We start from the raw sequence: 12045 nt of genomic DNA on the forward strand, positions 1-12045 counted from the left end.
AAGTCAAATTGAAAGTGAAATGCAAGTGAAATGAAATGGTCAAAAAATCATTTACCAACCCTCCCGTACACACCAGACATTTGCAAAACAATGCCTCCACCAAGCACCCGGTGTGTTTTTAATTACCTAAATTAATGGGAGGGGCTAACCAATTACCAACATAATCAATTCTAATTTACAAATTAATCACAGACTTAATTCTAACTTTCCAAAAATAAAAAACTAAATTAATAGAACTTACAAGTTGCAAACATTACACAAATGGCCACCACAGGACCGATACAAGACAGGCGTGTAGGTCTGTGAACTCCCCACATACTTCATCTGAAGATCGACTCTGACTGACGTAGACACGCAACGGAAATCGCATCATTTTGTTCGCGGAGAAACATCCACCTCCTGAACTTGACGCCAGGCCCAGTCGAAGTGTCATGTGATTGGTCAGCAGTTTGTTGCCGTGTTTTATGCAGAAATGCTCTCGGACAGCTCTGTTGATATTTCTCTCCAACCTCTTCTACTGTTCATATCGGAAGGCGACATGAGTACTTATTAGGAACATTTATCTGACGTGGTGGGAAATGATGTACATCTGTACATAAATAACTTGTAGTAATAACTACTGTCAAATGGCGAAAAAACTCCTGTAAATTGCAGAGTCATTATCCACAGAGGAGGCCACCTGCTGAAAAGTGCGTCACTCTTTCGGTGTTTGTGGGAACCCCAGAGGTCAGCAGCGTCAGCAGAAAACATTTTTTCTTATTTCTTCTGTTCTGTGGCCTCAGCTGAGGGTTCACTTATTTTGTCATAAATGAGAAAGTGATGCCCATTTAAAAATTGGAAAACTGATTGAATTAGGAAAAAATTGCAATTAAAAGTATGATTTCAGACGTTATTCTTTTAAAACGTGTATCCATAAGAGTCATTTCTAACCAGTCCCTGTGTGGCTTAGTGAGCTGCATGTGTTTGGGGTGTTTTTCTTTAACCGAATGCGATTGTTTCTGGTTTGCTGAGTTAAAAGTGAGAAACACGCCACATCTTTTGATAAAAGAGACACAGACAAACTGTTTTAAACAAAAACAAAACGCTCATATCTGACTTGAAGTCCAACATCTGCCACCAGGAGGCGATGTGTGACGAGGACATGCCTGGTGTATTCCAATATTTCACCAAGGTATCCTCGCCTCGTACTCGCTTCCTCCTCCTTCCATGCTAGCAGGTTTAGTTCACTCTGTGTGATGAACCGCTGTCTCGGCAGGAGGCAATGTGCGAGGAGGAGTCGGGCGGAGTGGACCCGAAGGACCCCAACAGGCCCCGCTTCACACTGCAGGAGCTGAGGGACGTCTTGCACGAGAGGAATGAGCTGAAGGCCAAAGTGTTCCTACTGCAGGAAGAGCTGACATACTACAAGAGGTAGATGGAGTGGAGTAGATTCTTCCTAGCTTATGACTGGACCAATAATAACAGAGCTGCTTCCTTTCAATCGTTCTTCTTCTGGCCTTCATGCTGGGCTGATTTCCTGTTTATGTGATGATATTTGGAATGAAAAAAGATCACTTTGCATATTGTGGTTTCTCTTTCTCTAGACGCTGGTTTGGTTCACATCATGGTGTGGGTTTATTTTTTGTTGAGTTGTACCTTTAAGTCATCCTCATCTATATCTTTTTAATAACAAATATTGACACTTTTCCACAGTGTCATTCTTCTATCTGTACACATTATATACATTATATAAACATTCCACGTTATAAATAAACAAAAGAAAAGATCGATAATATTGTCAAAAGTTATAACAATGAGTACAATACAGTCACCCAATCATAATGGTATTTTTTTTTACTGAAAGTGTACAGTGAGTGCAAAAATCTCTCTACTATTTAAATTGTCTGTGTCCATCTTGGAACAGTTGTTGCCTTAAATAAATTGGGGGCTCGTCCGGGATCTTTATTTTTCAGATACTTGTAAGAGGCTAAATAAATCTAACGAAAGAAAAATATGAGTCCTGCTTGAAGACTTCAATCAAAACTATTTATTTAGTGAAGTTTGATAATCCAACAATATTTGGAAAAACAAGCATTTTTCCAAATATCTTCTTCATGAGCCTCAACTCATGTGTACTTCAATGTATTTCTATGATGCTAGTCCAAGTTTCATTCATTTCTCCACTTGGTACAATATGGCTCTTTCTCACTTAATTTTCTGCACTCATTTCGCAATAAAAAAACCCATTGCCACATTCTTTTGTTCATTGCAACATGTTCTTGTGTAAAATATGTTTTTCTTGATTTGTTGGCGTATTTAGAGGAATTTTAGCGTATTCAGAGGAATGTTAGCATATTCAGAAGAATACGCTAACATTCCTCATTTTCCACACATATATGCTTGACGACTGTAATTGTTTCTTTTCATAGTGATGAAGTAGATGAAGACATTGCAACTCCTTCTCCATCTCCCTCCTCTGAGCTGGGGACCCGCTCTCGGTCGGCCGCCCAGCCCGAATCGGGAATCAAGCGACTGTAAGTCGTAGCTTCACGCCCACAAACACACCTGACCTGTAGGGTAGGCAGCAGCCTGTCACAGTCTCCCTCCCTGCTCTGCGTCATTTTGCTTTCTTGCTTTGGCCGTTTATTTATCTCCCAGAGAAGCGGATTTGCAGGATCATAACTTTATTTCAAGCTTGTAGCTTTACATCACAACCTTACACACACACACACACACACACACACACACACACACACACACACACACACACACACACACACACACACACACATCCCAAAAAAATCCTGTTATTGGTCATCTGAGGAAAACAGCACATTGCGACTGTCTCTTCCTGCGTTTGTCTGGCTGTGAAAATAAACTAGAGGTTACACAGTGAAACTTGCTGAATTCTAAATACGTAAGTGCTCTTTGTGGCTGCATGGGAAAATGTATGTTCTCTAAAAACAATCGCTACCTAACACAAACCCAGTGATCTACAATAATTAGCCACTGCATTACATTAAACAGTAAGCGACCACTAGGTAGAAATCTGACTATCTGGGAAATTCTTTTCCTGCTTTTGTTGTTGCCTTTTCTATGTTTATCACTAACACTCTCCACCTACACTCTACAAGCATGATTGAATAGTTCTTAATGAAGGCCTTTATGTGCAGTTTAAAACAGCTTCTCCTCACATGTTGGCTTTTTTGGTGCTTGAGACCATTATTGTCTCTTCATGCTTGCTTTATTGTAGTTTAGGAGAACTAATAACAACTACGAAATGTTTTAAGAACACCACTATGTATTTAAAGTCAGGATTACAGTAGCTCTGTTTCCACTACAAACGTATGCAAAACTGTCGATTTTCTGCAAATGTAAAAAACAAACAAACAAACAAACTACAATTTCACAATTACGGTGTTTCTGTTAAATTAGAAACGCAATTAAAATCACACATGAATAAGTTTGTTCACATCGTAAGTCATTACAAGACATCCTCCTACCACTTCCTGTTGTCTTCTTCATAATTTCCGCCAGCGGTAACATCCAGTTGTTGACTCTTGAACTGCGAAAAAAGTATTTCCGTTGTAGTTTTGTGAAAAACGCAAATTTTGATATGGCAGAAAAACAATTTTTTATCGAGAAACTTGAGAATCTTTTTCTGGAATTGCCGCGTTTCCAGCAAATACATTTTTATAATTCCAAATTTCACAGTTTTATGGTGGATGGAAACGCAGCTAGTGTTTCATTGTGTGTGTGAATGAACTCTGACATGACTTTTGTTACATCCCCCGCTCCTGCTCCCGCCCCCACCCACCTCCTCCTCCTCTTCCTCTCTGTGCAACAGGATCTTCACAGCCATAATGCCGATGGTGGCGGCTGGTTTGATCCCAGATGACCCCACTTTACAGCCAATCAGACGCCTCATGTCGCTTGTATGACTTTATTTTGGCTTTCAGCCCATCACAGTTCCTGCTAACAACCTCCACCTCGCTGCATGTGCCTCACCTTTGTAGTATTCTGATTGGCTGATTGTGGGGCTGTCTGATTGTTGTGGTGGATCACTAAAAAAAAAATCAGCCAGTCAGAATAGACGTTAGTTTTGTTTCTCTCAATCACTTTGGCCTTTATATTCTTTAGTGAATCACTTTCTAATGTTTGCACTAATCAATTTATAGAGTCAACTGTAAAATCTGCAGAGATTAATTCAAAATAAATTCTATAACTTTCAAATCATTTAGACCTCTGAGAGATCTAACAGACACGATCACTGTAGGATATTTAAAATTAAATCGTTTTAAGTGTCAATGAATCAAAGAATCTCGCAGAAGAGCATTCGTGAGGTCAGACACTGATGTTGGACTCTCTCACTCATGTCCTCATGGACTTTGCTTGGTGCATTGTCACGTTGAAACTGGTTCCACATGGTTGGAATTGTCCAAAAGTTCCTTTCACTGGGACAGAGGAGCCATCGTCTCTAAATAAAGATATGATAATGATGATGCTGGTGATGGCAGCATTATGCCATGGAATGTTTCACTACGAGATCCTCCATTGTGGATGGAATAATGGAAAAACATCTTGAAGCAGCGGCTAGACTGATGAAACCCAAAAGCAGTTGTGTGGAAACTGGAAGTATCACTGATATTAAGAATTGCTGACAAAATGTATGAAGTATAAACCGTAAATTCTGCAGCTGCTTCTGGGTCTGTCAGTAGTCGGAGAGCAATAAAAACATTTATATCAGATTTTTTACATCATTTGCAACATTTTTCCTTATGAATTTCCCCTAAATACAATATTTTCTTTCACTTAGTTTTTTGTTTTTTTGCTATGAAATTTAAACAAGATCTTAAACCACAACTAAACTCAATCCCCAAAGAGCCCTGAAGGGGGCGACATTAACAGCACTGTTACCCTAACTCTTAACACTGCTTTTCATGTTTCGTTCAGTTCCTTACCTCATAGACGTGACGGTGTTTCAAACCTCTCTGTCTCGTCTCTTCAGGTTTAGCTTCTTTTCACGCGACAAGCAACGCGGCGCGCAGCGGGGAGCGCACATCGACGCCGGAGGCAGCTTCAGATCCTGGATGCAAAAAGACGACGTGTACACAGAACAAGCCCAGGAGGCTCTGCAGCATCTGTAGGATGCAAGAATACACTCCACTCCTCCCCACGCACATCAAACTACCGCTACAGACTCATTCTGTGCTTCAACCTGAGGGGCCTCGCAAGAAACGAGAATCTTCTGGGAGAAATGCATAAAGAGGTTTATTTAAATAAGAGACGATACGTTGTCAGTTTAGAGACTGTGCAGCTTTGAAACGCCAGAAAGTGTTTTAGTTTTCCAGGAATCGTTTCCACAGGAGGTGGTTGACCCACGTTGAAGGATGAAGAGGGCGGATGTTGACGAGAAGACGAGACAGGAGCGTCAAGCAAATTTATTTCGACTGAAAAAAGGAAGTTCTCCACATTTTTATTTTTTATCAGTAGAAGGTAAAGAAGCTGCGAGGGAAAATTTGGCACCGTTTAGTTTTACGGTATTTTAACGTTTCCAGGCACATTGGTCCTGACATGTGATCACCACCAGCATTTAGCGACTTCTGAGCGACTCTACGGATCAACTCTGCGTCTAATCAAGATTTAAATACTGGAGATACTGGAGGCCATTTCTGCAAAGAAAACAGCGTGAATGAGTAAAGGTGAGGCCATGTCAAAACAGTAAACTGAAACTCAAACAAACAAATGATAAAAATGGCAAACTTTGGCTTTATGCCATAATTGAGATTATTCCAATATTATACCAAGGACGTTTTCAACTTTTTTTAGCATAAGAAATTAAATTTAGGAGATATTATCTCATTAAGTTACATTAAGCAATCTCCCTACTTCAGATTACAAGGCATAAATATATGCCGTATTCCTGAGTCAGCAGGAATACGGCATATATTTATGAGGATGACTTTACATTAAAATCTTATAATTTATACATAATAGTAACAATATTTTAGTAAAACAAATAGGACAAGAGTTTTTTAATCACTGTAGAGCCAAAAACATTAATGGGGTTTGGGGGCTTGCCCTATTAAAAACAAACACATAAAGTTGACACTTTTGTGGGAGTGATTTCTATTTTCTCATCTATTCTCAGCAATAAGAGTGGATTTGGGTTTCTCCTTAAAAAATATAGCTTTCAAATCAATCACTGTAGCTTTGTCATAGAATTACAGAATAATAATGAATAATTTTGAGATCGCTTATGTACCTTCTATGTGATATTTAACATAAGAATTATGTGACGTCAGATTTTCTTGGCAGAAATGGGATTCCATAGATAATGTTATTTGTTCTTTTTGTTTTGACTCATTATGAAATGAACCATTTTCTCCATTAATTAGCAATACTTTTCGACCAGTTGCATCTGAATGTATAAAATAATCCTCCACTAATATACTTCTGCAACTCTAATGATGCCAAATCAGCCCCGGCGTCTGGTGCCAAACTTTGCAAACCGAAACTAAAGTCGGCTTTAGTTTCGCCGACTTAACCAAAACATTTTGTTTTATATCCACTTTATTTCATGATTTCATGCAGATGTTTCTTCGTGTTACACTACGTTTACACAAGTCATGGGAAAAAATATATGGAAGGGTGTGTTTAATTAAAAAAAACAAACTCAAATGTACAAAGTTGTAGACCACGTAATACAGAGCAAACACCATGTCGCTGTCCTCTGAATGGATCATTTTCAGCTTGATAGTGTAGACATCTGGAAAGTCGCACAGGAGATAGAATATTTTGGATGAGAAGGATGCAGTTTTTATTTTTTATGTTTTTACAGTTTGTGCTTCATTCGCTGCAGTGAAATAAGCTGTGTGTTTTAATAGTGACAGCACTTTATCCTTATTTACGCTCCTCAGAGAGCCGGAATAAATTATTGTAAAACGACAAGAATGCTTGACGATAAAGGCAAGTGTGTTTGTGTGTGTGTGTGTGTGTGCAATTAAGTAATTTCTCTCTTTTTCTCACATAATTAAGCCTGGAAGGACAATAACACATAATTAAAGGGAAGTCCAGACAAAGCCGCTCATTATTTCTCTTCTGTCATGTCTGCACTCTGACAGGCGGATGTAACAAAATCATGGCTCCAATTCAAGCCTGTTTCTTTAGTAATTAAAGTCATTAACATGAAAAGGGTGTCGTGTGTCTTCATTTAATTGTACATGCTATTTTTTTTTTTTTTCATCCACGTAAAGTGAAAAGGTAAACCCTTTTTAGCCACCAGAGGGCAGGACATCCAACTCATCACAGCTTTACAGTTCTAGCTCGACACTGGGGGAAAAGCGAAGCAGGTGGACAAAGGGGCCGTCCCAGCGGTTCGAGAGACAGCAGTTGTGGTTGATGGGAAGAGACGCTGCACTACCAGGAAGTATTCACGACACCACGGTACTGCGAGTGTTCACATAGTATCCTGTAGTACAGGGGTGCCCAAAGTCAGTCCTCGAGGGCCGGCGTCCTGCATGTTTTAGATCTCTCCCTGGTTTAACGCACCTGGATCAAATGATGGCTCGTTAGAAGGCCTAAGGAGAAACTTGACCTGCTAAAAAGGTTGTTACAACCACCAGGGAGAGAACTAAAACGTGCAGGACGCCGGCCCTCGAGGACCCACTTTGGACACCCCTGCTGTGGTAGTATCTGGTAGTGATGGGTAGATGAGGCGCCATGTATCGTTTCGACACATAGCAAAACTGTCGATTCTGTGTTGATGCTGTGTCACTCAATACTGACACCTGCTGGACATTAAAAATGTCTACAGGCAACGTAGTGATTTGATGACCAAGTCTATACAATAAGATTTAAGTCTATTTTATTGAATATTATATGTTGTATTATGTCATATCATGTCAGTTACATTTAAAATATATTTGATATACAGTCAATAAAGAATGTGAACATGTACCATAAAGTGAAAATTTAAGTGAATGTGTTGGGAATGAGGATGCATGGACTGTTTTTTCCCCACACATTTTTATAAAAAATTAAAAAAAAAGTTTTTACAACCTTTTGAAATTAAGTCTGTTACGCTTTTTTGACAAAACTTTTGCTGTAGAAAAAAATTAAGTAAACACTACATTTACAGCAAACCCTTGTTTTTCTAAGAGGTATTAGGGGTCCGAAAATAACCCGTGATAAGCGAAATCCGTGAAGTAGTTGCCTTTATTTTTTACAGTTATTACACAGCATAAATAAATACTCTACATTGAAACCAAAGAACAAAACCTGTTTTCAGGTCAGCGGATGTGCGTGTGCATCAATCGGGCCTTATTAATGTGATCCGCAGTCATGTCATTAAAGCGTTTCCTCCAAGCTGCTTTGCGAGATGCCTCAACATTGAAAAGGTGGATTTATTTAGATAAGACAGTTTAGTGAAACATATGCAACACTTAACCTGCAGAACATAATATGAAAGTAAACTAAAAGTCAGTTTCATCTGAATTTGGGTTCAGATAGATTAAGTAGAAACTGACAAGGACCGGATGAAACGACAAAAATAAAAACAAATTTATTTTCCAATATAAGACCAAAATGGTCCCACACTGCGGAGACATTTCCTTTGAAGCTGCTCCATAGATGACAATGTAAAAGATCAAGAATTTGTTTGGCAAATGCTTTTGACAGATTCGCTTCCTTATAAACACAGTTTGGCATCCAGTGTCATTTCGAAACGATTCCTGTATCGGTCACGTGACTTGCTGAAACCATGCGCATGCGCGTCGGTGTTGCTGGACCCATCACTAGTATCTGGTAACTCGAGGGAATTAACTAACGAGGGATCTAGCGGTGTAGTTTTTGTCATTTATTATACCGCTGCAAAACGGTCAAAAATGCCAGTGTTAAGTTTTTTTTTCTTTTCTTAAGAAGCTACATTTCCCTTGTGGTGTTGTGCTCCATTATGCCAGAAACAACGCAGATATAATCTCACCAAATTATGGCGGTTAAGACAACTTAACCTCGAGTCCCAAAGCTAAAAACCCCTACTGAAAACGCTCATCTTCCCATAAAAACAAACCAGATGCACCAATCCTTTTATTTGCATATTAAATCTTTATTCATAAATGCTTGAAGACCAGCATTAAGATTTCTTCAGCGCTACAACAAGCATTTTCTGTCCTAAACTGTGAAAAAAGTCAGTTTTGCCCACTTAAATATTTATTGCATATGTTCCATATTGGGGTTTTTTTTAAATGGCGATGTAATGTACTTAGAAATATTTATATTAAAACATTTCACACAAGCATTCCTACTAAATAGTAGTTGTTAAGACAGGAAATGACAGTCGCTTGTTCTTGACTGACCTCTTCGTGTAGACATTGTTTGCTTCTGTGAAAATTAATCATGAATTAGATAAAAGAAATGCTGACTGAGCAGAAAAAGACTTTAAATATTTATAAGTATATATAAATAACAAAATAAATGAATGCGTCTTGGCAGAGAAAATATTAGAATAAAGTTATTGTTAATACAAAAATGGCTTCCTGTACAAGCCAACAAACTACAACTAGTTAGTTAAAGATGAGTGGATAAATGCCAAACTTGAGTATTTTTCCAACTGGGTCTTTAGCTAAAATTTAAATGTAAAGTTAAACTTTCTATGACAGAAATAACCAATGATGCAAAAGTTGAATCTTAAGTTCCATATTGAAAACACAGCCTTGAAAGCTGACTTGTTAAAGGTGAACAGAAACACTCTTTACCAAATATTTCCTCATTAGTTTCAAATAATGATAAAACTCGCTTAATTTTTTAAGCTAACTAGGTAAAATTCTTCCAAGATTCGGTTACTTTTGGTGGCTTCAGAGGCTAGCTGATTCGGACAGTTAAGAAAAATGCTCAATCTTGTTAAAAAAAAAAGCGGCTTTTCATTTTTATTCACCAATAAGCTTGTCAGCAACTTTCTAAACCACTTTGTTGCCCAACTAACTGAACGTAACGTATAAACCCAACGTTTTCTGTATTGGTACGCTCAACGAACGTGACTTGATCTGATGCTAAACGTCTTGGAACTCTAACACATGCAACATTCCCCTCTGATTTCATTTGCCCATAAAATAAAGAGGTTCTGGTCTTTGTCTGGGGGATGCACAATGGAGCAGTTGGTAGAGCTGTTGCCTTGCAGCAAGAAAGTTCTGGGTTCGATTCCCGGCCCTGGTCTTTCTGCATGAAGTCTGCATGTTCTCCCTGTGCATGCGTGGGTTTTCTCCAGGTACTCCGGTTTCCTCCCAGTCCAAAAACATGACTGTCAGGTTAATTGGCCTCTCCAAATTGCCCCTAGGTGTGAGTGTGTGTGTGCATGGTTGTGTGTCTCTGTGATGCTCTGCGACAGAGTGCCCAGGGTGACCCCGCCTCTCGCCCGGAACGTTAGCTGGAGATGGGCACCAGCAACCCTCCCAAACCCACCAAGGGACAAGGGTGTAAAGAAAATGGATGGATGGTCTTTKTCTGAGTTGATGGAGACAAAGTTAAAAGTTTAAAACTTGCTTATTATTCAGATGAATACTTCCAATTGAAGTCGGCCATCAACCAATACAAATAAAGTTATGGGGGAACCACACACATATATTTGCATATATACTATATATATGTGTGTGTGGGGAAGAGAAACAGAATGTTAGCTGAAGTTAAAAAAGACAATATTGAGCAAAGAAGCTGTTAGCTTATCACTGAATTTACCTTCTAGAAGTTAAATCAAGACCAACAGTATTGTTGGTAACCGTTGGAGTAAATGTTGCACTGGCAGAAATCTTCTCTTACAGTATGTCTGAAATTAATGCTAAAATAAAGGAAAAAATAAAAAAAAGTCAGATCTATGTTTAGAATGGCCAGATCAGGATGCCCCACCTCTCTCCATATAAATTCATGCTATCATGTTTATGCCTTATTTACTTTTTGATACTAATGTGGTACAATTGAAAATGATCTGGTTTTATTCACATAAACTCAACAGACTTCCTAATCCTCTTTTGATCTGATAGGGTTTTCAACATGCTTTTTGTAAATTCATCAGTAGCTGCGTTTCCATTACAAATGTGCACAGAACTGATAATATTCTGCTAATGTAAAAAAAATTAAAAATTCTCAACTGCAGCGTTTCCATTAAATAAGACACAAAATCATACAACCAAGTTTGTTCATGCAATAAGTCACTCAAAGACACACTGCTGTGTCATCGTCCTGTATCATGATTTTTGCCGGCAGCAACATCCCATTGTTGATCAAGAGACCAGTGTGATGCGAAAGAAAGTGTTTCCATTGGAATTTTGTGAAATACACCAATTTTGATACAGCGAAAGAAAAAAAAAGTGGCAAAAGTGGCACTTTTTACCAAAAAAATTTTTTTTTTCCCTTCAAAATTGGTGTTTCTCTTAAGCGAATTTATTTTTGAAATGTCAAGTTGCGCAATTATATGGTCAATGGAAACGCAGCGTATGAAACCCTCCTGCTCTTGTGAAAGAAGCGTAGAATGACCTGGGAGTGTTTTCAGTTTGGCTTTAGACGCTTCGATATTGCCAGTCCTCTCTTCAAAGAAGAGATTTACTCAAAGTGTCTATCAGTACCTTCAATACTCGATGAGCCAATGGCTTCTGGTCATTAAAACCAAATGTGTCTGTCGCCCAAATCAAAACCAGTTTCTAGTTGACTCCCTCTTTATGCAAACGAGGGACCTCTGATCACATCGTGTCACATTATAAAACCAAACTTTAATGCATTTCATTGGGATTTTATGTGATTCATATTGAATGAATGAATTGTTTAGATATATTCTGAAAAGTAGGATGTGGATTTGTCTTTAGCTTCCTTAATTCTGTTACCCCTAAATAAACTCCAGCCCATTAATTGGAGGAGCTGCTCTGAGTACTGATATGCAAGTTAAAAACTTAAAAATATTTGCAGACAAATTCTTTAATTAGGGCTGGCCAATAAATACATTTTTGGGGGAGAGGGAGGGTGATTTCCTTGAGTTTCTATAATTCAAAGTGACGCATCATGGGCCGCCATCTTGTTTGA

The 12045-nt window shown here is 38.6% G+C and overlaps 1 protein-coding gene across 6 annotated transcripts in view; it reads left to right on the forward strand.

The window, feature by feature from the left end:
- The window catches only part of rilpl1 (Rab interacting lysosomal protein-like 1), a 24138-nt gene extending 16965 nt beyond the window's left edge, over positions 1 to 7173 (forward strand). For 3 of the 6 annotated variants that reach the window (XM_008423346.1, XM_008423342.2, XM_008423347.1), the window contains exons 6-9: positions 1121 to 1171; positions 1256 to 1410; positions 2409 to 2513; positions 4988 to 7173. In XM_008423346.1, the coding sequence (XP_008421568.1) occupies positions 1121 to 1171; positions 1256 to 1410; positions 2409 to 2513; positions 4988 to 5126 (450 nt within the window). In that variant the 3' untranslated portion in view covers positions 5127 to 7173. Of the gene's footprint in view, positions 1 to 1120; positions 1172 to 1255; positions 1411 to 2408; positions 2514 to 3826; positions 3921 to 4987 lie in introns of those variants that run through there. The other 3 variants (XM_008423343.2, XM_017308020.1, XM_008423345.2) reach the window with 3 other exon arrangements.
- Positions 7174 to 12045: the final 4872 nt, after the last annotated feature.

This window comes from Poecilia reticulata, linkage group LG12 (assembly GCF_000633615.1).
Source record: "Poecilia reticulata strain Guanapo linkage group LG12, Guppy_female_1.0+MT, whole genome shotgun sequence".
In the NCBI taxonomy this organism is placed as follows: Eukaryota; Metazoa; Chordata; class Actinopteri; order Cyprinodontiformes; family Poeciliidae; genus Poecilia; species Poecilia reticulata.